This window comes from Mytilus californianus, unplaced genomic scaffold, assembly GCF_021869535.1.
Source record: "Mytilus californianus isolate M0D057914Y unplaced genomic scaffold, xbMytCali1.0.p SCAF_5, whole genome shotgun sequence".
Lineage (NCBI taxonomy): Eukaryota > Metazoa > Mollusca > Bivalvia > Mytilida > Mytilidae > Mytilus > Mytilus californianus.
Genome location: NW_026262701.1, coordinates 46,397,769 through 46,421,672, shown reverse-complemented (window position 1 = coordinate 46,421,672; position 23,904 = coordinate 46,397,769). Strand labels below are relative to the sequence as shown.

At 32.6% G+C, this 23,904-nt stretch overlaps 1 protein-coding gene across 3 annotated transcripts in view; it reads left to right on the top strand.

Annotated features, from left to right (window-relative positions):
- The window catches only part of LOC127702316 (hemocyte protein-glutamine gamma-glutamyltransferase-like), a 109,545-nt gene extending 85,849 nt beyond the window's left edge, over nucleotides 1–23,696 (top strand). For all 3 annotated transcript variants that reach the window (XM_052206457.1, XM_052206459.1, XM_052206458.1), the window contains exons 2-16: nucleotides 1,286–1,488; nucleotides 3,458–3,670; nucleotides 6,984–7,241; nucleotides 8,754–8,872; nucleotides 9,912–10,019; nucleotides 10,933–11,107; nucleotides 12,531–12,669; nucleotides 14,004–14,107; nucleotides 17,830–17,992; nucleotides 18,744–18,859; nucleotides 19,649–19,731; nucleotides 20,831–21,032; nucleotides 21,522–21,682; nucleotides 22,620–22,756; nucleotides 23,230–23,696. In XM_052206457.1, the coding sequence (XP_052062417.1) occupies nucleotides 1,302–1,488; nucleotides 3,458–3,670; nucleotides 6,984–7,241; nucleotides 8,754–8,872; nucleotides 9,912–10,019; nucleotides 10,933–11,107; nucleotides 12,531–12,669; nucleotides 14,004–14,107; nucleotides 17,830–17,992; nucleotides 18,744–18,859; nucleotides 19,649–19,731; nucleotides 20,831–21,032; nucleotides 21,522–21,682; nucleotides 22,620–22,756; nucleotides 23,230–23,371 (2,307 nt within the window). In that variant the 5' untranslated portion in view covers nucleotides 1,286–1,301 and the 3' untranslated portion in view covers nucleotides 23,372–23,696. The remainder of the gene's footprint in view (nucleotides 1–1,285; nucleotides 1,489–3,457; nucleotides 3,671–6,983; nucleotides 7,242–8,753; nucleotides 8,873–9,911; nucleotides 10,020–10,932; nucleotides 11,108–12,530; nucleotides 12,670–14,003; nucleotides 14,108–17,829; nucleotides 17,993–18,743; nucleotides 18,860–19,648; nucleotides 19,732–20,830; nucleotides 21,033–21,521; nucleotides 21,683–22,619; nucleotides 22,757–23,229) is intronic.
- Nucleotides 23,697–23,904: the final 208 nt, after the last annotated feature.

Below are 23,904 nucleotides of genomic sequence, written 5' to 3'. Positions count from 1 at the left end.
AAAAGTTAATGATCTCTCAAAATTTTTAAGCATAATCTAGGGTTTGTCACAAAAAGAGAGGCGAATGATACCAAAGGGACATTCAAACTCACAAGTCGAAAATAAACTGACAACGCCATGGCTAAAAAGAAAAAGACAAACAAACTTCATTGCGCAAAACACAACATAGAAAACCAAAGACTGAGCAACACGTAAAATTGCTTAATCAATTGCTTGATTACAAAATAAGTCAAAAGTCAGTTATTAAATCACATCGTACACCAGCGAACAAAATCACAAAAAAAAAAACGCTTACGAGAAAAAATACTCTGAAGTCATGAACATTTCAGTAAAGATTTTTTGTGAAAAGAACCCCTGACCCAAAATTAGTTTTAATCCAGACCCGACAAATATCACAAGGGAGGAATTTTTGCATTCTTTATTTTTTCAGTTCTTGAATGAAATAGGCTGTTAGTTCAGTTCAATGAATATAATCGAATTAACTCAATTTAATTTTTGATAAAGTACATTTCCCCATGTTTTATACAGTTTGTTTCGGATTTTGAACAGACTGTCTATTTATTCTCCTTTTGCAATTTTCAATTGGGTTTCACCTCATGCAAACAAATCAGTAATAACAATGGCATCCACTCAAGATTTTATGAAAATAAAATTAACTGATAAAGATATTCCTGGGGCAAAAATACATTTAAATGATTTTGAAAGCTGTGCAAATGTCCAACTGAAGAGATGGTTACAGTGCCGTGGTGTTAGACTAAGAATGAAAAAGAGAACATCGATCAATTCAAGAAATTTGAATGAGGAGAAATATAATGAATTTCACGCTGTCTCCCTTTACACACTCTCCAAGAATACAGCAATGTGTAATTGTAAACGTATCCCTCGGGTTTTGAACAAATAATGCAGGTCGGTTGTACGGTGCATTAACCAAGAGTTCACAATTGTGCAGTTCATTGTTCTTTAACAAATGGCTTTGATGTCTAAGTTAATGCTATTAAATGTTTATATATTACGAGGAAAGATGCAAGATGTGACCTTGATATCTACAAAGTTCTGAAAGAGCGCATACTTTATGTTTATTTTTAGCGTATGTAATACTTGCAATAGTGATCCAGCAAAACATTCATACAATTATTAACGCTCTTCTTGCCAATTATCATTTAGTTGAAATAATGCATCATAGTCAGGCATTATCAACATAAGATCTTGTACGTTTAAATTAGCATCATCCTATTAACATTTCTTTCAAGTTCTTTACTATTTCTTCTTATATTTTTCACTTTAGTTCTACATATTTCAAAATGAGAACAAGGAGAAGTCGCTCATTGCCGCGTAGCAGACGTACAGGAAGTAGTTCTACTATCCGCACGAGACTTTTTAGCGATGTCCTTAGAAATGGTGGTAACAGATTCACACTCTCAAATTTTCCTAGACGTTCAGTTAGCACTCCAACATCAGAAGGCCGAAAACCAATTATAGAAAGAGAAGGTAAGCTTTAAAATACATTGATAATATCTTATTGAAAGAAAAAAAAACCATTTCAACGATACACATAAAGCAAACATTCAAAAATTTGATAAGTTTATTAACTTTGAAGAGCATTGAATCATCCCGGCTTCTGGAAACATGCGAGGTAACAAGGAAATGTACATTCAAGACTTAGGGGACGACCATTTGATTATATTTTTTGGGGGAAAAGGGGGGGGGGGGGGGGGGGGTGGGGGGTGGAAAGCGAATACCTTGGCCTAGTAAGAACTGACAATAAACATCTTTGCTGCTACACAAAATGCAGGAAACAAATTGGACAAAAGTTAAAAATACATCTTCCTGCGGAAAAATAGCATGCGTAGCAACAGATGAAAATGATCTATGCTATTCGGAAAAAAATCCCTCTCCCAGAAAATCAAATGGTCGTCCCCTTAATCATCTTGTTCAAAACAGCGTGTAATGAAAAAAAACTAAAAAAAAATTCTGATCTCTGACATTCTCGATTGTCTAAAATTTATATTGGACGAAAGTAATATTGAAAAATCAGAAAAAAATCGCTATAAACAGGATACATTTGTTGTGTTCCCGCGATTGGGGGACTCACTATGCGTGCCTTTAAAGATTGCTTCGACATGCACAATGTTACTTTGAACAAAATAAGAGAAGGCGTTAAACTCAATAGTTATGAGGTAGATAGGCTTAATTCCTTTGACCCTTCTTACATATGCATATTTCAAAACTCGTTCGCTATGCTCTTGTCAGTAGTCGCGTTTTAGAATTTAATGAAAGTAATTTATGTATAACTGGTGAAGTTTAAAATCAAGGATTTCGTTAACACAAATAAATTAAAATCTGTACCAAATTATTTCATAGATACCTGAAGTATTCTTATTAAAAACGGGATATCACATCCTAATTTTTACGGCGATATTGTTTATAGAGCCTGTAAATCTAGATGTGATCCATGTAAACTTAACGATTCCCTTAATAAACTTATTCTCAAAGGGTATCAATTTAACACGTAAGAAAATATTTAAATGCATGTATTGTTTTTATCGGTGCTAACATTGATTTAGTTTTTAAGAATTAAAACATAACTATAAAGTATATATTGCTATATACGTAGTCTACAGTTATGAGAACTCATAAGCCTACATCCTGTCGATACAGTTTACCTATATTTTGGCATTGCATAAGGTCATCTGTTTCAAAAAATGTCTATGACCTCTTCACTAAATCCGTTGGATGTGTACTGATTCATACTTTAGTCAGGGAGAACTTTTATTTATTTTTAATTGTAATTGATTTTGACCGAACTAGTTTTCAGTAACTGCGAGTACTCTTATATCAGTGCTTTGTGTCTATTGTTTTTATGTTAGTTGTTTTGTGCGTCGTACCGATATTTTGAGTTAAGCCAATTGCGACTAATTTTTAGCGTTTGTTCTTATGTTATGCTGTTACACCACTGTCCCAGGTTAGGGGGAGGGTTGAGCGCTAACAATAATGTTTAACCCCGTCACATCCTTTGTTGCATGTCCCAAATCAGGAGCCTGTAGTTCAGTGGTTGTCGTTGGAAAACAGGGGGTGGGGGTGGGGGGGGGGTCTCACTGTGCGTGAAAGCTATGTTAAGTGTTATGAAGAAATCACGCATGTTAGACAACTCCAATTATATGTTTGTAAGATACATGTACTATGGTGGCGTGTTCCCATACTTTTATTTGGATCTGAAAAGTTAAAAAGTCTACGCAAAATTGTTTTCTCTAAGGGAAAATTGGTCGTCATCCAGTTGATTTCTGATTATAAAATGACTGGTTTTGTTTGGAAACAGATGATATTAGATTGAACTTGAAATAAATAGTTAAAATTGATTATATTATGATTAATATTCTAATTTCTTGCATCGATATTTTAATACTAATAATTAATATATACATATAAATAAAAATATTGATTTTGCTTTATTTTGAAGAACCTATACCACCAGTTAAACCAGATTTGACTATAGAAAATGTGGATTTGAATATATCTATTAACTCGAAGGAACATCACACTAATGAATACAGCATCAGCGAGGAAGGCAGAGGTCTGATAGTGAGACGAGGGCAAACATTCGATATTACTGTTGAAGTGAACAGGAATTATGATATAAAGAAAGATGATCTAAAGTTTGTTTTCCTTGCAGGTATATTTCCTTTATATACTCTTTTGGTGGCCTTCGGCTGTTGTCTGCTCTTTGGTCAGGTTGTTGTCTCTTTGACATATTCCCCATTTTCATTCTCAATTTTATCTTTATCGAGAAGTATTGTAAATATTACTGTACGGTATGGGGTTTTCTCATTGTTGAAGGCCGTTTTTATCGCCGTATTTTAATATTCATCCATGGTCAATATGATGCGTGTGGTCATAAAGGGGTTGGCCAATTTACTGTAATGTATTTCTCCTTTTGTTTCTGAACGCCACCCTCTCGGATATCTTTGTTTTATGCACACAGGAGATGTAGTGTGACACAACTTTCAGGCTGTGTATGCTTACTTATAGAACTTATCTATTCAACTGAACATATTTAATTGGGAATCATTTCGTTACAAATAAAGAATATATCATTAATACGTAGAAAGTTCGTACTTCGTCACTTTATCCAGCATCCGATCGGGCGAAATGATTATATTAATAAAACTATAAAATTTTAACCTTTGTAGTAAGGGTTGTGATGTTCAGGAATCATTTAACCTGTCTGCCAGTGGAACGTAATTTTTCTTTATGTTTAATATATTAATCAAGATACATGTAGGTGTTGAATGTGACAAAAAGATTTAATGTTTTTATCAAAAACTTAAACGTTAAAGGATAATTTATTTAAAACACAAGTTCCTTTTGTAATGAAATATCCGCCATTGTAAACAATACTAAGAGAGAGGTGAGAGGTATCAAAGGGACAGTCAAACTAATTGTTCGAAAACAAACTGACAACGCCATGACAAAAAAAAAAAAACGATCAAAACAAATAGATAAAAACACAACATAGAAAATTAAAGAATGAACAGCACGAACCACAACAAAAACAAGTTATAGTTTTAGAATAAAGTAGCGAACATCTTCTTCCTCGTGGAAATCTTATACTCTGAAAACTGAAGAAATTTATTTTCTCTTTATTGTTACATTATATCGGATGTGTCTCCTTGTAGGAGTGTCCTTTATTCATAGTGTTAGAAATGATGACTGAAAAATTCTCAGCAAATATTCTTAAACTTATGATAATTGATTCATAGTTTAGATAACTAATGAAGATACAATAATAATACTATTCTGTTGTGTTTTTTTGATAAGCCAGAGGAAACAATAACACAAATGTTTACATGTAACTTTACTAAATGCTTAATACCACTTTACAATTTTTTTTTACAATTATCCAGCTGAGTAGCTTCCTTTTTTCCATCAGGAAGAGATACTCAGCATATGTTCTAAACATTGTTTTGTTTATTGTTCAATATGCAATCATAAAAAATCATGTTAACAGTTTTGTTAATACACAAAGTTTTTTAATTGGGTATATAAGCTCCCGAATATGTCTAACCCTATCACATTCTGTATGGGCCTGTCCCAAGTCAAACGCCTATTAATCAGTGATTGTCTTGGAAAGTGCAATTTTGAAAAATGTAACTAAGATTCAAATAATGCTACTGAGATTTAAAATTCGAGATGATATTATTGGAATTGTCAACATGACAAATTTTTCGCACTAAAAAGACAAAAATTCCTCTGGGTAAAATTACATTCATTTATTGACTAGATGTCAACTTTCATCTAATTTGAATTGTTTATTATGTGGAGTTCAAAAGGTCGATTGATGTGTTTGCTACTACATGTAAAGTGTGAACAAGATGTTTTGCCTGTTTCGAATGATTCAACTAGTGATATAATGTTGAAAAGTTGTTCCCCATACAAAGTGCATATTCACATTTAAGGAATGACTGTAATATTTTTTTCTGTCTATGAAGAAATAACATCAAAAATGTGGTGCACACTGAATAACCCGCGTAGCGGGTTATTTAAAAGTGTGCACCACATTTTTTAGGTTATTTCGAATATACAGAAAAAGTATTACAGTCGTTCCTAATAGTTTAATTCTAAATTCCATTTTAACATTAAGGAGTAAATCATAAAAAAAAACCATTGGTGATGTCACAGTTAAATGACAAAATTATGTCTATGAGCTGATAACCAAAAAAAAATTCAGCCATTCAGAAGACATATTACATCCAAAATTGAATTATCAAGCAATATAACGGTCATTTTTATGTGTGTTCAATAAGCGGATATATATGTAACGTTTCCTTATTTGTAGGAATTCAGGAATACTTACATACAACCTTAAATTTATAGTTGATTAATTGGTTGCTGTTTCTTTTACGTTTAGTGGCAAGTTTTGCGTGCATATTGAGGACGAGAACAAATTAACAATAAATCAATATAGCCTGTGCACAGAAGGTCGACGGCATGGATGTCGAGAATGTCGACTGTCATTGGGAATTGAGGACATGTTGCATAGATGCAGACATTTTGACTTGCAACAGAACACTACTGACCCCTAAAGAAATGTTGCAAAGATTTTTATTTTAACACGGACGCCGAGAGATTTATCGATTAATATCTATTTATCTTCCAGTCGCAAATACTATATATGCATTTTCAAAACGAGAGCATTTTAATGTCAACATAAACTTATGGTTCACCTATGACTTATGTATAATGTATTGCTTGTAATGAGGTTGTTTTCCTCTTTTTTTTATCGCATTATTAATATAAACTTTTCGTGTACGACAGCATAAACTAGATATTAATGTGTATACTGTTCTTTTCATAAAGTATTTCCTGGAACTATAATTTAAGTAGCAAATTAGTTTCTTTCCTGAGTAACACAGTAGTTCCTTTAACTCGGTGACAAAGTAGTTCCTTTAACTTGGTTAAATGAAGTAGTTCCTTTAACTTCGTAAACTAAAATAGTTCCTTTAAATTGGTTACATATGATAGTTCCTTTAACTTGGTTAAATAACGTAGATATTTAGTCATGATAGTAACAAAGTAGTTCCTTTAACTCGGTGACACATTATTTTCTGTAGTGTAACTATGAAACACATTATTCTTGTAACTTAGTGGCTAAGTAGTTACGTTAACTATATTACCACGAGTGGTATTACAAAGCAATTCCTGTAACGAAGTAACCAAGTTAGTAGTAACCGTTATTAAAAACCTCAGCGGTTTCTGCACCAAAGTATCATCTATTTCCTAAATTATGTAGTTTTGAAATGAAATTCTAAATTCAGTATTAACGGTCATTGCAACACTAGATTACGCAGATACGTACTCTTGCACATATATTTTCATCTTTTTTGTGAATGTGAAGTTCACAAAAAACATGAAAATGTATGTGCAAAATTGATGGAGGTTTTTAGTGCAAATATACCGCATATACAGCATAGCAGTATTTTTTTCAGGGTATAATCCGTCACCAACAAAAGGGACACGTGTTAGTCTCATTCTCTCAGATAAGGATGTAAAGAAAGAATGGGGAGCATGGATCTTAAAGAACGAGAAGAAAAGGTTGTCAATCAGGATAAATACCCCGCCTTCTTGTTATGTTGGGATATGGAAGATACAGATTGAAACTGTAGTGAAATCCGATAACAAGACAATAATATTTGACATGTGTCACGATCAAAATATCTACATGCTATTCAATCCTTGGTGTAAAGGCAAGTTTAATATAATGAATAAGTCAATTTGTTTATGGTCTTCACATGTGGCTTTTTTGATTAACTGACCTGCTACAAAACATTTTACAGGTTCGCATTTTAATTTTTATAATTCCTATAAGTGAAATAAGTTGACACTTTTTATATTCTATATTTTGACAGAAATTCGGTAAAGAACTTTGACAAAAAAGTCTTAATGGCACAGATAAATAAAATTTTGACAGAAATTCGGTAAAGAATTTTGCCAAAAAAGACTTAATGGCAAAGATATATCACAATACAAGGATCAGATAAAACAGTTAGGTTATCATTCAATCACCCATAAGTAGTTTTCTGTGGAAGCATCACTTAACTGAATAAGGATACAGACTTAGGACGGTAATTCCGTAAAACAAACAAAAAACAACAAGAAAATTGTATCTTAAAGTTTAATACCCTGCAATGATACTATGAACTGTTATCAGCTTTGTTTTTAAAAAAGAAAAAAAAACAGACTTTACTGTCAGACCGAAGTATTATAATCAAGATCGACTGAAAGAAAGACGGAAGAAAATCATTTTATTTTAACCAAAGTTTGATATGCCAATCATATAAAAAAATGAGGTACTTTGCTAATTTGCAAATTTCATATGATTTATATTTTCAATCTACAACTAAGTGAAATAATTTACTCAAAAAAGGCCAAAGTCACGTGATACAAATAATGAACGAAGTACCTAGGATTTGGCCATATGTGCCCTTAGATACGGCAGGATGAAAAGACAAAACGACAGCCACATCAGTGATGTTAATGAAGTAAATACCATCTGACTACCAGACATGTCAGTGTAAACTACCAAACTAAAAAATACAGTAGTCATTTACTTTATACTTTGCAAACATTGCCGTCAAATGAAATCTAGTACACGTATACATCAATTACAATGGCAGCTTATCAAGTCAAAGAAGTTGCTATTAACTTCTATAGTTAATATACATCGAGATCGTATTTTCACCTACATTTCGTGACCTTAATATTATCAATTGAAAATGTCAATGCAACATTAATAGTGGTAATACCCCAATTCAGTCGTTGTGACCATTCACTCACCTTTTACTTTATATCAACTACACCATTCGTATACCAGTGACTGGATTTGATTAATTAAATGATAATGTCATTGTGAATTTTTAAAATTGTTTTGATATTTGAATGATGCTTTTGTTATTAACGTGAATTTTTCTATACAAAAGAAGAAAAACACGCAATATTTGTAATTTTCCTAAATCACAGTCCCTATTTCAATGATACTTCCACATTATCTTCACGTACCAAATTGCATTGTGCAGCTGTGCATGTATTTGTTTTTTATCCGAAGGACTTCTTTTGGTTTCTCATTGCAAAAATAACTTTGCCAAATCTATTCAAATGACAGACCATGGTTTGAGTTTGTGAGCTCCGCTCGCAGTTTTTCTTGTTTAAACTGGCCATCAACAATTGCTTTCATCTATAATTAAAATATATTTTCATAGACGACCAAGTTTACCTTCATGAACAAGATTTATTAAACGAGTACATCTTAAACGACAAGGGGAGAATCTATGTTGGAAACATGAAGTCAATGAATGGAAGAAAGTGGAACTTTGGACAGGTACACCTATAGTTAATGATATAATACGATATAAAAAAAAACCAACGAAGCTAGACGTAACGTTTACAGCGTTATCTTAATTTAATAAAACCTCAACGACATTCTATACATGTAGAGACAGACTCTGCATGCATAATTCAACCCACATTCCTACACTAAGAAACATAAAAGTTTTGTGTAAAAATTGGAATAATATCAATTTCTAATTAAAGAAACGAACACATTTTATTCTGTAGATTTCATTAACAGTTTGATGCATAACGTATTGCAATTTGTTTTAGATATATTACGGACTATTATACATGAAAACTGTACTATATTGTTTAATTTAAACTTTTTTTTTGTCGTTGTGCAGCCTCTATACAAACAAGTTGCATATTACCCTATCATTATTTTTATCATCATACCCATTGAATGCAATGGCATGCCAAAGTTTTCTTGCTGAATGTTTGTAGAGAAATCTGTCGAGAATTTTAAATTGCCAGTCTGCCTAAGAATCAGGCAGTGGTGAAAACATGACAAACAAAATCCCACTCAATATAGAAATAAGGAGATGTGGTATGATTGCCAATGAGACAACTATCCACTAAAGTTAAATTAACATTAATTTAAGTTCGAAATGTGTAATGGCGCACGAATATAACATTCATTTCCATTTACTGTTCTGGTATTTCAAGATATATTTGGTTGAAATGCACTATAAATTACCAATTAAGGGGAGCTAACTCCATAATTTGCTATCATTCCATCCAAAGATTGTCTAGTGATTTCTGGAATTACCAGACACGCAGAAACGAAAGACCTACCATTTCTATCTTGGGACAAGGGTAACTTCAAAATAAGACGGTTAGGTCGGCGGTTTTTTTTCGGTCATGTTTTGAAATTCTTCTAAATTGCCTGATTCTTACAAAGACTTGCACTTAAATTCATTTAAATAAGATGAAAGTTAAAATTTGTCAGATAGAGTTGAAATGTTTTCAATTATGATTTTACACTTACTGTGTTATTTGGTTTTATTTGTATTTTGTTTTTTTAACAGTTTGAAAAAGATATTCTTGATTGTGCCATGTATCTGCTAGACAGTAATGTAGAACTCTGGTCTACTAGAGGAGATCCAGTCAAAATGGCAAGAAAAATATCAGCACTGGTAGGTCTAGTTAGAATTTCATGAAATGTAAATAAGCACATTCATATTGACTTTAAGATAATTTATTTGGATACTGTGTCATTTACGTAATTCTCAGATCTCCTTTAATATGTATAATGTGTATTCAGAAAATAGGGAAGATTTTCAAATGAAAATCAGAACACACTAATCAAAGCAAAACAGAAAATGCCACTACAAAAAGACAAAAGAGGAAGTCCATAAAATACTGCACAAAAATTTGAAGATTGAGCAGCAAAACAAAGAAAAAAACGCGGGATGAACTCATGTGCTTCGAAAGTTCAACACATCTGAAGTCAGTTATTGCTTATTTTTTTTTAAATAACAGTATGTGTATCCATGTAAACAGTGGACTGTTAGTCCCCGAGGGTACCATCAGCCCAGTAACCAGTGCTTCGGTACTGGCATGAAAATACGGATATTGTTTGATTAAAATTTGCTGTTATAACATTTGTTTTATTATTTTGAATAAAGGAATATTTCTCCGCATGTAAATCTATAATTCATTGTCCGGATTTGGCTATACTTTAGGTCCTTTTTGGTTGACTCCAGTCTTCAAAATTTGTATTAGATTTTGGATATTTAAATATTTGACCTCGAGCATCACAGATGCGACATTGACGAAATGCGCATCTGGTGCATTCAAATTGGTGACGTTTATGTTATTACATTCTTTGGTCGTTGTTTTTATTTCCCCTGGCGTTGTCAGTTTGTCACGACTTATGTGTTAAATATCCCTTTGGTGATTCCGTCTCTCTTTCAACACTGTTCTCCAAAAACTCAACGATAGTCGTTTTGGAATCAGTACCAACCAGTTCTATGTCGAAAAATGACCAACAAACACAGTTCAGAATGAGTTGCTAAAATGATTTAAAATGTTATATTTCTCTCTCAGGCAAACGGTTCAGACGAATATGGTGTTTTAGAGGGAAACTGGTCAGGTGACTACGAAGGTGGGAAGTCGCCATTGCATTGGGTTGGGAGTATTGCAATTTTACAAGAATATTATAAAACTAAAAGGAGTGTATATTACGGACAATGCTGGGTTTTCTCTGGAATTACTACAACTCGTAAGTTGAAACCTCTCCATTATATATTTTTTTGGATATTGTATTTCCAATGTGTGACAAAAAGTAAAATAACAAAAATATCGAACTCCGAGGGAAAGTGGGACATATATACAATAAAAATAATTTGTCGGATAACATATCAAATTTGATATGCACGAGTTATAAAAGCAAGAATAGATGAATCTCTCCTGTTTCGTATCGATTAATAAAGGAGAAGGGTCGGCAGTGCCCAAATATGACTCCTATTTCTAGCTAAACCACGGATTTATGTACCATTATCATAATGTTAATACGTAGAACAACTCTATGATGATTAATCGGTATCTTTGTTGAAAATCTACTAATCAGCTTTCTTTTTTTCTGGCTTCACAAATAGAACAAATTTTGATATTATTAGAAATACATTGGTTTTCGGACGATGAACACACAGCGCATACATCGACAACAAAGATATTTTGACATTTTGTTTGTTGTAACACATTACATATCTGACTTGAATGCACTATATGCTATGTAGGCCTACATGTGGACGATTTTGTCACCTTTCACCAAAATCATGATGTTCGGCCATTTTGGGGTGTAAATGTCAACGCTTTATTAGAAAAGCTAGACAAAAATAGTTCATTTTTACATGCATATTCATTAACTTGAAATAATTTTTATCTTTAAACAATCGACATAATATTCGAGGCAATAGTTCCCAAACCGAACTTACTCCTTTTACCCATTTCCGACATCTGTACTGTATTGGTTTTTGTCATGTAATATGAAAATTATATTTAAATGTTAAGTTGCATAATATTTATGTTTTAATTGAGGAAAGTCCCATTGCTTGGACGGTGAAATTTGTTCCCATTTATCTTGACCAAAATTATAATAAGTCAAATGTAAAATATAATACCAAGAATATGCAGGCGACGTTCAGGATTATTCATTGAGAAAAATAGTACTATGCTCAGTTATTGTAATAGAAAAATCTAAGTGTTAGCAAACAAGTGACTGCCATAACAGATATTAAAATCACTTACACCGTTCAAAAAGACGTTATAAAGGTCCAAATATTTTTTATACTAGTACATATCAGAATATGAGTACCATCATGTGAAAATAATAATGGACGGAAGTGCTAACAGACAACGACAACGACGGACGTACGGATAATGGCGGTGAAGAATACAACTACTTGGTGAATAAGGATAGAAGATTTAGATGGAAAATAAGTTTTGTATTTTCCAATTAATTCATTCGATCAATGGAAGTATTGTTTACTTATACAATGATGTCAATCTTGATCCCTAAGAACATAAACAGACGAAAACCCCCTTTCACTCCTGTACATACAAATACTTGAAATTCATGATACCAACATATTGACAACATTTCTTTTATCTTACTTTCCATTTACAAATATCTTAATTAACAGTTTGTAGAACTCTTGGTATACCGGCAAGAAGTGTGACAAATTTTGCATCTGCACATGATTGTGATGGTTCTATTTCTATTGACAATCACTTTGATTCGACAGGAGACTCATTAGAAGAACTTAATGATGATAGCGTTTGGTAAGTGAAACATAGCGTCTTCTATCAATTTGCAAACAAGAAAAATGAATACATGATAAATCTGAAAGTTGCTTATAAGGTACAACCCAACATTATCAAGCTTATTTCCATTTTTATTAAAGCAATATTCCTCCAGCGCTTGCATATGTATTATATCTTCAAGTTGATACGATATTCCATCTAGCTTGCATTTCCTATCATAAGTTCCTTGATAGAGGGTTGCTCCTTACAAGGAAGCTATTTAACTAAGAAATTTTAGTGGTGAAGGTGAAGTCGTCCCTATTTTATAGACTCCATCACGAATTTGGGTACTGTTATGGAATATCTGTTTCAAAAATGACTACGGATATGTTCTACTTTTCGAAACCATGATCCCGTCCTCTTTTCCTAGAACGTGAATTACCGAATTAGATAAATCACCGGGTGTGTACTTTCATGAGCAAAACGACAGGTTCCAAATGGAGGCTCTGCTTACAAACATAAACTAGAAACTAAAGACCGAGCAACAGGAACACCATCAAAAACTGGGGGTGATCTACTCATGTGCTACGGAATGGTTTTAAACTGTTGTCTGTCTTGTGGTCGTTTTTGTATTTTGCCATGGCAGTGTCAGTTCGTTTTCAACTTTTCAGGTTAACTATCCCTCGGTATATTCCGCCTCTCTTTCGTGGATTAGTATAAAAATAATTCTGTACTACGTAACAATAGAATAACTGTGTGAAGCGAACGCACAATCAAATAAAAGATTTTACCACGACGACGTAATACAACCGAAATAATTTGAACCGATCTTTAGAGTCTAAAGAATAAATAATTCCTGTCCTTTTTATTAACTCAATATTAAAAAAATATAATTGATTTTGGATGATTGCTGATGATACAACTATTCATCATAGACAATAGAACGTGGATGTAAGCAATTATAGTTGACCGAACTGCCTTAAAAAATTAGCATAAACTTATACCTTTAAGTAAGCTATAAAAGACCTAGAGATATCACGTTATCATACTCAGAAATCATTTCCTATCGTGTTTAGACCGAACTACTTTTTTCGCTAATATGCTTCGACTAAAGACTCACGAATGGACGGACAATTAAGGCGAATGCAAATTACCAAGCTAGACAAATTGAATTGTGATACTTAACTAAAAGTGTTGATTACTAGTCTTTCTATTTATTATATTCATTTATGACGACAGTAGAGAGATGTTAATACCTATATATTAGGAATTGCAGAAAACGTTCTCTACAAAGTTATTTGTTCCTACACACGCAAAGAAAAACTAATTATTATATGTGAACATCAAATTTAGTAAACATTTTTTGATTGAAGGAATTTTCATGTATGGAACGATGTATGGATGGCAAGGCCAGATCTGCCAAAAGGCTATGGCGGGTGGCAAGCTATAGATGCTACACCCCAAGAAGCCAGTGATGGTAAGTTTAAATATGTTTTTCAGTGCTAATCTTTAAAAAGCTGCGAACATTATTGATACTGTATTAGAAAGTGTTGCTTCTATTAAGTTGGGTCTTGGTTTTTTGTAAATGAGATATAATTTAAGTTTTTTTCTGGAGGGATTTTAGAGATGTATCTTTAATAGCTTGTTTTTTTCCAATGTTAGAAAAAAAATCAGAAGATTATTTAACTATAGTTGTCGCTGGCGCTTTTTGTTTTCTATTAAGTGAAAATACATGTCGTCATCCATGTTGAATTCATAACTTTTTTAGATGTAAAGCGATTTGTGAATGCGAAGATAACTTGCAATACGATGTGAACACTTTCGCAACCTTCACTGAAGATTGCATGAAGATATTTTATTATTGTGAGTTGTTGTCTCATTGACACACATTCCGTATCTTTTTTATGTTAATGTGTTACCGACAATAGTTACGGTCTTTCCACGAAATTTTACCAGACATATTTATATTTCACCATTAATGTATTTTTGTGATATTTGTAAGTTACTTCCCAATTGTGAACTTACAATTTCGATGTAGAAAAATTCCAGCAGAGTCTGTATATGGAGTATATATCGATATTCCAGGGCTTGTATTTCCTATCATGATATCCTTGATAGAGGGTTGCTGCTCACAAGGAAGCTATTAAACCAAGAGTTCCAATTGGTGAAGTTGAAATAATCCCATCGTAAATTTTACGGGCGCCATCACGAGTAGGCAGACCGTTATGGAATATCTGTTTCACATATGACGATGGATATGTTCCTATTGTCGTAACTACAATCCTGTCCTCTTTTTAGCTCACCGGGCCCGAAGGGCCCCATGTGAGCTTATGCCATCACTTGGCGTCCGTCGTCTGTCGTCGTCGTAGTCTGTCGTCGTCGTCGTAAACTATTTCAAGAATCTTCTCCTCTGAAACTACTGGGCCAACTACCTTCAAACTTTAACTGAATGTTCCTTAGGGTATCTAGTTTATAAATTGTATCCGAAGTTTTGATCCATCAACAAACATGGCCGCTATGGCTAAAAATAGAACATAGGGGTAAAATGCAGTTTTTGGCTTTCATCTCAAAAACTAAAGCATTTATAGCAAATCTGACATGAAATAGAAATGTTCAATAGGTCAAGATCTATCAGCCCTGAAATTTTCAGACAAATCGAACAACCCATTGTTGGGTTGCTGCCACTAAATTGGTAATTTTAAGTAAATTTTGCAGTTTTTAGCTATTATCTTGAATATTATTGAAGATAAAGATAAACTGTAAACAGCAAAAATGTTCAGCAAAGTAAGATCTACAAAAAAGTTAAATGACCAAAACTGTCAATTGATCCCTTAAGGAGTTATTGCCCTTTAAAAAGAATTTTACACAATTTGTTCATCATGTTTTCTAACATTTAAAAATCTTCCCTGAAACTACTGGGCCTAATAATACTTCTAAGCTTTAACTGAATGTTCCATAGGGTAACTGGTTTATAAATTGTATCCGAAGTTTTGATCCATTAACAAACATGGCCACCATGGCTATAAATAGAACATAGGGGGCAAATGCAGTTTTTGGCTTTAAGTTTGTCTCAAAAACTAAAGCATTTAGAGCAAATCTGACATGGGGTTAAATTGTTCAATAGGTCAAGTTCTATTAGTCTTGAATTTTTCAGACGAACCGAACAACCTATTGTTGGGTTGCTGCCACTAAATTGGTAATTTTAAGGAAATTTTGCAGTTTTTGGTTATTATCTTGAATATTAATGAAGATAAAGATAAACTGTAAACAGCAAAAATGTTCAGCAAAGTAAGATCTACAAAAACGTTAATATGACCAAAATTGTCAATTTACCCCTTAAGGAGTAATTGCCCTTTAAAGACAATTTTACACAATTTGTTTATCATGTTTGCTAACATTTAAAAATCTTCTATGAAACTACTGGGCCTAATACTTTTAAACTTTAACTGAATGTTTCTTAGGGTAACTGGTTTATAAATTGTATTCGAAGTTGTGATCCATTAACAAACATGGCCACCATGGCTAAAAATAGAACATAGGGGTTGAATGCAGTTTATGGCTTTTATCTCAAAAACTATAGCAGTTAGAGCAAAAGTGACATGGAGTTTAAGTGATGAATAAGTCAAGATCAATCTGCTATGAAATTTTCAGACCAATTGGACCAACCATTGTAGGGTTACTGTCCGAAATATTTTATTTTCATGAAATTTTACTGTTTTTGGTTATTATCTTTAATATTATAATAGAGAGAAAGTGTACAATGGCAAAAATGTTCAGCTAAGTAGGATCAACAAATAAGTCAAATGATCAAAATAATCAATTGACTCCTTAAGGAGTTATTGCCCTTGAAACGTTTATTTCTTATATTTTTTCCTGAAGGTCTATTACTTTTTTCAAAAATCTTCTTCTCTGCAACTAGTGAGCCAACTACTTCCAAACTTTAACTTAATGTTCCTTAGGGTATCTAGTTTATAGATTGTATTCAGGGATTCGATCCATTCAAAAACATTGCGGCAGTTTTTAAAAATAGAACATAGGGGTCAAATGAAGTTTTTGGCTTTCATCTCAAAAACTAAAGCAGTAAGAGCAAAACTGACATAGGTGAAAGTGTTAAACAGGTTTAGATCGATCTACCTGTCAAGTAGTCTCTAGACCAATAGGAAAACTTGTTGTTGGGTTACTGTCCTGAAAAGTTAATTTTTAGGAAATTTTACAGTTTTGTGTACTTTACCCGTTATGTATTATCTTTAATATTATTATAGAAAGAGAGAAAGTGTAAATGACAAAATTGTTCAGCAAAGTAAGATCTACAAATAAGTCAAATGCCTGAAATTGAAATTACAGGTGAGCGATATCAGGCTCTCATGAGCCTCTTGTTTCCGAATGTGACCTACCGAATTAGACTTATCACCGGGTTTGTACTTACATGAGCAACACAACGGGTGCGAAATGTAGAGCAGGATCTGCCTACCCTTCCGGAGCACCTAATATCACCCCTGGTGTTTGATTGCGTTCGTGTTACTCAGTCTTTAGTATTCTATATTGTGTTTTGTGTACTGTAACAGTTGTTTGTCTTTTGGGTTTTTGTCTTTTTTTTGGCCATGGCGTTGTCAGTTTTTTTTCATCTTCCGAGTTTGTATGTCCTTTTGGTATCGCCTCTCTATAACAATACACTGAAACACATATACGATATTGCTATCTCTATCTAAATCTTAGACTGCATAGACATGGGAAAATAACATTTTCGTGTGTCTGTAACGTTTTTCTGGATATATCTTCACCAGGAACGCTCGAACCTAAACATTTGAAAGCCAGTATAGATACGGAGAAACATTAGGAATTATATGTCCAAAAGGGACCTAAACTATATAACCAAATTCATCTAAGGTCAACTTTGACTGACGGAGTTTAAAACTTTGTTTCTTAATATATTTAAGATGAATTGTATGTAGTAAATAATGTCATTGTCCAAGCACTGACTACTGAGCTTATGATTCCCTCGAGGTCTAACAGTTCACAAGCAGCCTAAGCTAGCACATAATACATTGCATTGGTTCTCTACTACAGAACAATCAATTTAAAAAAAAATAAAACATCAAATGAGGGTTGGTTTTTGGTGATATAACATGAATTACATTTATTGGTGTAAATATATTAGATTTACTATTGTAATTTATAATGCACAGTGTATTATCCCAGGTATATATCAATGTGGACCTGCTCCATTAGCAGCCATTAAAACCGGAGAGGTCTACCTTCCTTTTGATACACCATTTGTCTTCGCGGAGGTGAATGCAGACAAAGTCTTCTGGCAAATGACTGAAACTGGTGATCTAAAAAATATTGGACTCCAAAAACACAGGTAACCAGTACCGAAACCCTTTTTTGCAAAAGAAATTTAATGTAAGGATGTGTCATAAAGACAGTAAAGCACCTATTAGTATAAAATGTAATACATGTTTTTGTTTCAGATTAATGAAAACAAAACTATCATAAAAACAAACAGACAGACACATATCAAAGGTTTCTGAGCTAGGAATAGTTATAAAAATGATTTTTCTGTCTCATGAATCAAAACTATATGAGTTTTATAGATGTTTAACTGTTTAATGTTATTAATAATTTAAAATGTGATGTCTTAAATTTCTGCGTTAATCTATAATACCTCTTGCGTTTGAGTACAAAGTAAAAACTGCAAAAGCTGTAAAAAAATTCATTCTGCAATCTCTCCAATGGTATCACACGCCCAGTAGTAGGCACTCCTGTGTGGAAATAAAGTATCATTGATGTGGTCATATTTCTAAATTAACTGTTTACACAACTTTTAATTTTTCGAAATACTAAGGAAATTTATACCACAGGAAAAGACTACCATAGCTGTATTTGGAAAAATCTTTCGGAATGTTGGGTTCTCAATGCTCATCAGCTTCGTACATTATTTGTTCTTTTAACTATTTTGACCATAGCGTCATTTATGATTCTTTTGCAGACGAAACGCGCGTCTGGCGTACGTACAAAATTTTAATCCTGGTATATATAATAAGTTTACCCTACGTCTTAAAATGAATTGCATAAACTGCTGTTCTTTTATTGTTTATCAATTATTATTTCAGCATAGGAAAACATATAAGTACACATTTACCAACCGGGAAACCAATGGGAAATTGGGAAAATTTCTGTTATGATAGATATCGCGAGGATGTGACTAATCAGTACAAACACCCAGAAGGTAAACCATGGAGGTTAAGAGTGATATTTGATAAAAAAGAACAAAATTGCATAGTTTTCAATGAAGGGAACTTTACTTGACACTTTGTTGATGCGATTCCCTCAGTTTTTGTTATTTGTCTTGATTTGTGCCTTTCAAATGGATTTACGAGGTTTGAACATCGATAACTAACTGTTGCCTTAATTTGTGCTATATAAATAGCATGGGTTGCGTCTTTGAAATTTACAAGTAATCATTATACTTCATTAGCAAGAACGAAAGCTTATAAGAAAAATTAATAAACTTGTGATTTGATCATTTTATGAGTTGTATGAATTTTTCCAAAACAAAGAAAGTGTTCTATTAACTGCCATCAATTTTTATTTCTTGTCTTGCTTTGTCTATTCCTAATCGATTGACTAGGTTTGACCATCGGTACACTACCGTCGCCTGAATTTGCATTATACAAATAGAATGAATTGCTTCTTTGAAATGGACAAATAATCGTTATACTTCATAAGGAATAACAAAAGATAATAAGAAAACAATATTTAATTTTTGATTTAATCATTGTATGAGTTTTATGAGTTTTTCCAATATAAAGGAAGTTGTCTTTGAATAAAAGGAATATTGATTTTGATAAAGAAATGTAATTTTTGTCATAAAAAAGTCCAAACAATATAATGCTTACTTTTCGTGACTGATGTTGAATGTCAATTTTACACACTTGCTTTCTTCAATTTAAACCCAGTTTATATATAATATATTGATATTTTTATTTAAAATCTAATTTTTTAATTTTTATGTAAGGTTCGAATGAAGAAAGAACAGCAGTCATGAGAGCCAATCAAGAGTCTAGTAGAAAAGGTATCTACCATGAAGGCAAACCTATGGTAGGCGCTTTATAATTTCATGAATTCACAATTATTGCTTTAGTTATTCAAACAATAAACTGGAATCAAACACAAAATTATAACATGTAATGTTTTATGAATTTTGAAAATCAAAATAGGGTTGAAACAACATGCTTACTGATTAATTTCGCATTTACTCATATAAAAAAGTAACTGTATGGACATTGTACTGCTAAATGGTCAATGATATAATAAGGTTTTCACTGTTTAAGAACAACGTGTAAAAAAGCATTAATGAAAATAGCGAACTCCAAGGTAAATTTAAAAAAGGGGAGAAGTTCATAAAACCTGACAAAATCAAACGCTCGACTTTATCAATCAACGGAACGAATGGACAACAGCTGTCTTATTCCTGACTTGGTATACGTACTGGTTTCTGAAGCAAATCTTGGGCTAACCTGGTTTTATTGCTAGCTAAACCTTCAACTTTTATGACAGTTGTTTATAAATCCGTTTTATTGACAGAATTGGGTGAGTTACCTTAATAGACATGATACAATGTATCAAATTCTATTATGTATAAATCAAAATTGTAAGCTTACTGTTCTAATGAGCCCTAAGTGTAATTCAATAATACATAAAATGATAGCAAGAATCTCATGAGAGCTAGACGTTTGGTTGCTACAGTTTGATAAATAGTTGCTGTCCCATTGACCCACACCTATTTTACTCATTTAGTAACTTTATAACTGAATGAGGCTGAATTAAATTGTGAAACAATATTAAACTCATCGTGGTTCAACTTTGTCAGAGGAATGTGAAACAACAAAAGTAAGTGTAAAAATTACAGAATTTATAGGCAGATAACTTATAAAAATATGTGTTAATATTCTGGCGAATGGGAATCAAATAATAAATTATTCGTTTTACCAAGGTATTTGCATATTTGATAAAAAATATATGCTACTGAGCAGAGTTGGCGTAAAATTGGATTAAAATCATATCCTAACGAAAAAACATGAAGAATTGCGGATTATTTTATTTTATAAAAGTTCAACATATAAGATATTATCATGTTATCAGGAATTAATGAGTATTTTGAAAAAAAAAATGATGTCTTAATATACATTGGATATAGGATGTACAGTTTGAATTGCTGGAGAAAGAAACAGCTCCATACGGAAAAGATTTTGAAATTATTCTAAAGATAAGCAATAACAGCAGTGAGATCCGGACACTGTCTGGTTCAATATGTACAAGTAGTATGTACTATACTGGAGTTCCAGCCAAAAGAGTGAAGAATTTAGCTATTGGCAATGAGAAAATAGCAGCAAATAAAAGTGAGTATAATACCTGTATCATATTTTCCACTGAACGTTGATTAATGTGACAAGAAACCATTGCTTAATGATTCTGCGTCAAAAAAAAAAAAAAATCCCAGTCAGTATTGCACATCAAAATCAGCAGTAAGATCAAAATATTGGCGAAAAGAAAGTAACTTCAGTGTTTGAAATCTAAATGGGCAGACTGCTTTAGCCTTTTGCAATTTCAAAAGGTTCAACGGTTTTAGGGTATCAACACCACTACTAGTCATGTGACAATCTATCGACTAGTTTGTGATAAGGTTACTTAATAATGTTCATTGCTTCCTCCATCATTATAACATTGAGTGTTTTTAAATTCAAACAAAGAAACAAACCACAGAAACAATCAAATTAAGGTCAAATCAATTAAACCACATGGTTGATAAAGATGAAACACATATAAGCAATACACAAATATCCTGTAATTTCTTAGCATTCTATTCATTTATTTGTATTTATTTGTAGGTAAGGAATTGAGCCTCAAGGTGACATTTGATGAATACTATAGCAAGCTGGTTGACCAGTGCCATATGAAGATGTCATGTATGTGTACAATCCTCGAAACTGAACACTCATACGTCGATCAAGATACCTTTCGCCTGATTAAACCAGAACTTAAGATCAAGGTATTTATTGCAGTTCTTTATAGATACACCATTTACTGTGTTACCCGGGGATATGTAGTTTTTATCCACCCGTAAGTTTGTCTTTCGCTCATGCGCTCATGGCGCAACTCTTATTAGCAGGACGGATAAAGCATATATCATTTCTGATTAATATCTTTTGAAAGGGGTATTTATTTCTCAAGGGGCTTCATTCAAATTAAAATTCCACGAATAAAAAAAAAAGTTGTTTTACTTCAATTTTCAGTCTAAAATCTCAAAAAGGGATATATTTTTTGGGAAGATGATTACCAAACCTTTCATCCATATTATTTCGCCTGAAGCAGCTCACTGTTAGTTCTTCCCTAAGTTCTTTCGTTGAATTAAAGTACAACTACATTGAATAAGAAGTCAGGAGCCTATAATTTAGGTGTTTTCGTCGGAATCTGTCACTTTATTTGTTTTTCGTGTATTGTTTTGAGTATAAATCAGGCCGTGGATTTTTTTCGGTAAACTGTGGAGCAGGATCTGCTTACTCTTCCGGAGCACCTGAGATCACCCCCAGTTTTTGGTGGGGTTCTTGTAGCTCAGTCTTTAGTTTTCTATGTTGTTTTTTGTGTACTGTTGTTTGTCTGGCGTTGTCAGATTGTTTTTGACTTATGAGTCTGAATGTCTCGTCGGTATCTTTCGCCTCTCTTTTACATTTTATCATGCTAAGGCCTTGTTTAACTCATTGTTTAATAAGTTTCTACCTATGGTTAAAGACCGCACTGTAATCTATAAAATAGTTTTTTACATCATAGTTTCTCGTCTCTGGTGGATGTTTGTTTGTGTGTTAACTTTTCTCATTGCCAATTATATAACATACCCTTATTTTTTATACTTAAAATGGATGGACTGAATCATACACTTATATGCTTTGCATTTATATTATAATGATATATCGATACTGTTACTTTAGGCACCAGCTACTGGAAAGGTTGGCGAGAAGATAAAAGCAGAAGTCTCGTTCACAAATCCACTTCCATGTGCATTGACTAGTTGCGAATTAACAGTTGAGGGTACTGGCTTAACGGAAAACCAAGTTATACCTCAAAGGTTAGAGTTGTATTCGTAATTGATTGAAATAAAATGGGGTTTCTTATAAATTATGTATAGCTATAAGGAAGATATTCATAACAAGGGTATATTCAAATATGTACTTGGAATACTTGGTACACAATACTGGTACTGTTTATGTGATGCCTAATAATGAGTTGACTGAACGCCTCATACGTTAATGGACTTCCCATTGTGTAAATCCAGTCACTGCGTAAAAATTATTTACGATTAATCATTACAATAACGGGTTTTATTTTTCATCAATGCCAGATCAACATATTCAAAATATGTCTTCCTTAATGCATTGCTTTTTTTTTTAACAATTGTGTACTTTTGCAGTCAGTTTAATTTAGAAATTGATGACGTAAAACATAACTGAGTGATTACTTTCAATGAATGTTGTAAAGTAAAATACAAATGTATCGTCATAACCGTGAATTTGTATTCAACACTAACATTTTGTTTTTCAGCATTGTACCAAGCGATCAAACATTTATGACAACAGTCGAAATTTTACCCACAAAAGCTGGAATAAGAGAGTTGATCGTCTCCTTCAACTCGAAAGAGTTGGAAATGGTTGATGGATCCTGTGAAATAAAGATAAGCGAATAAATCCCACATTAAATTATCTGACATTAGTGCAAACTGATATGTTCCTTCTGTAATAGATTTTATAATACTATAAATTACGTTTTGTTTTATACAACTTGTTTTGAGATTTTATCCTTACATATAAAGGGTAAAACCGACTAAGAGCTACAGATATTTTAGTTGCATGTATGTCCAACTATATATAATTTTGCTTTGAGAATCACATCTTGATAAATGTTAACATTGCTTTATGGGCAGCAAATAAAAACAGTTATTATAGACATAACCATTACATTGTCTCTATAATATATTTAATTTTTTTAAATACATAAATATATATTATCTATGTTGTTATTATCATTTATGTACCTCGACGATGATTTATTGGATCATCACTAAAAAAACTATTCAACGATATAATGTACACCATTTTAATAGCTTCGTATGCACAACGCACATGCCGAGCGATCAATTACAAAGTTAAACAGCATCTAAAACACAAATTTATAGACAAGAAAAAATTCACACACCTGATTAAATGGGCATTAAAAAAG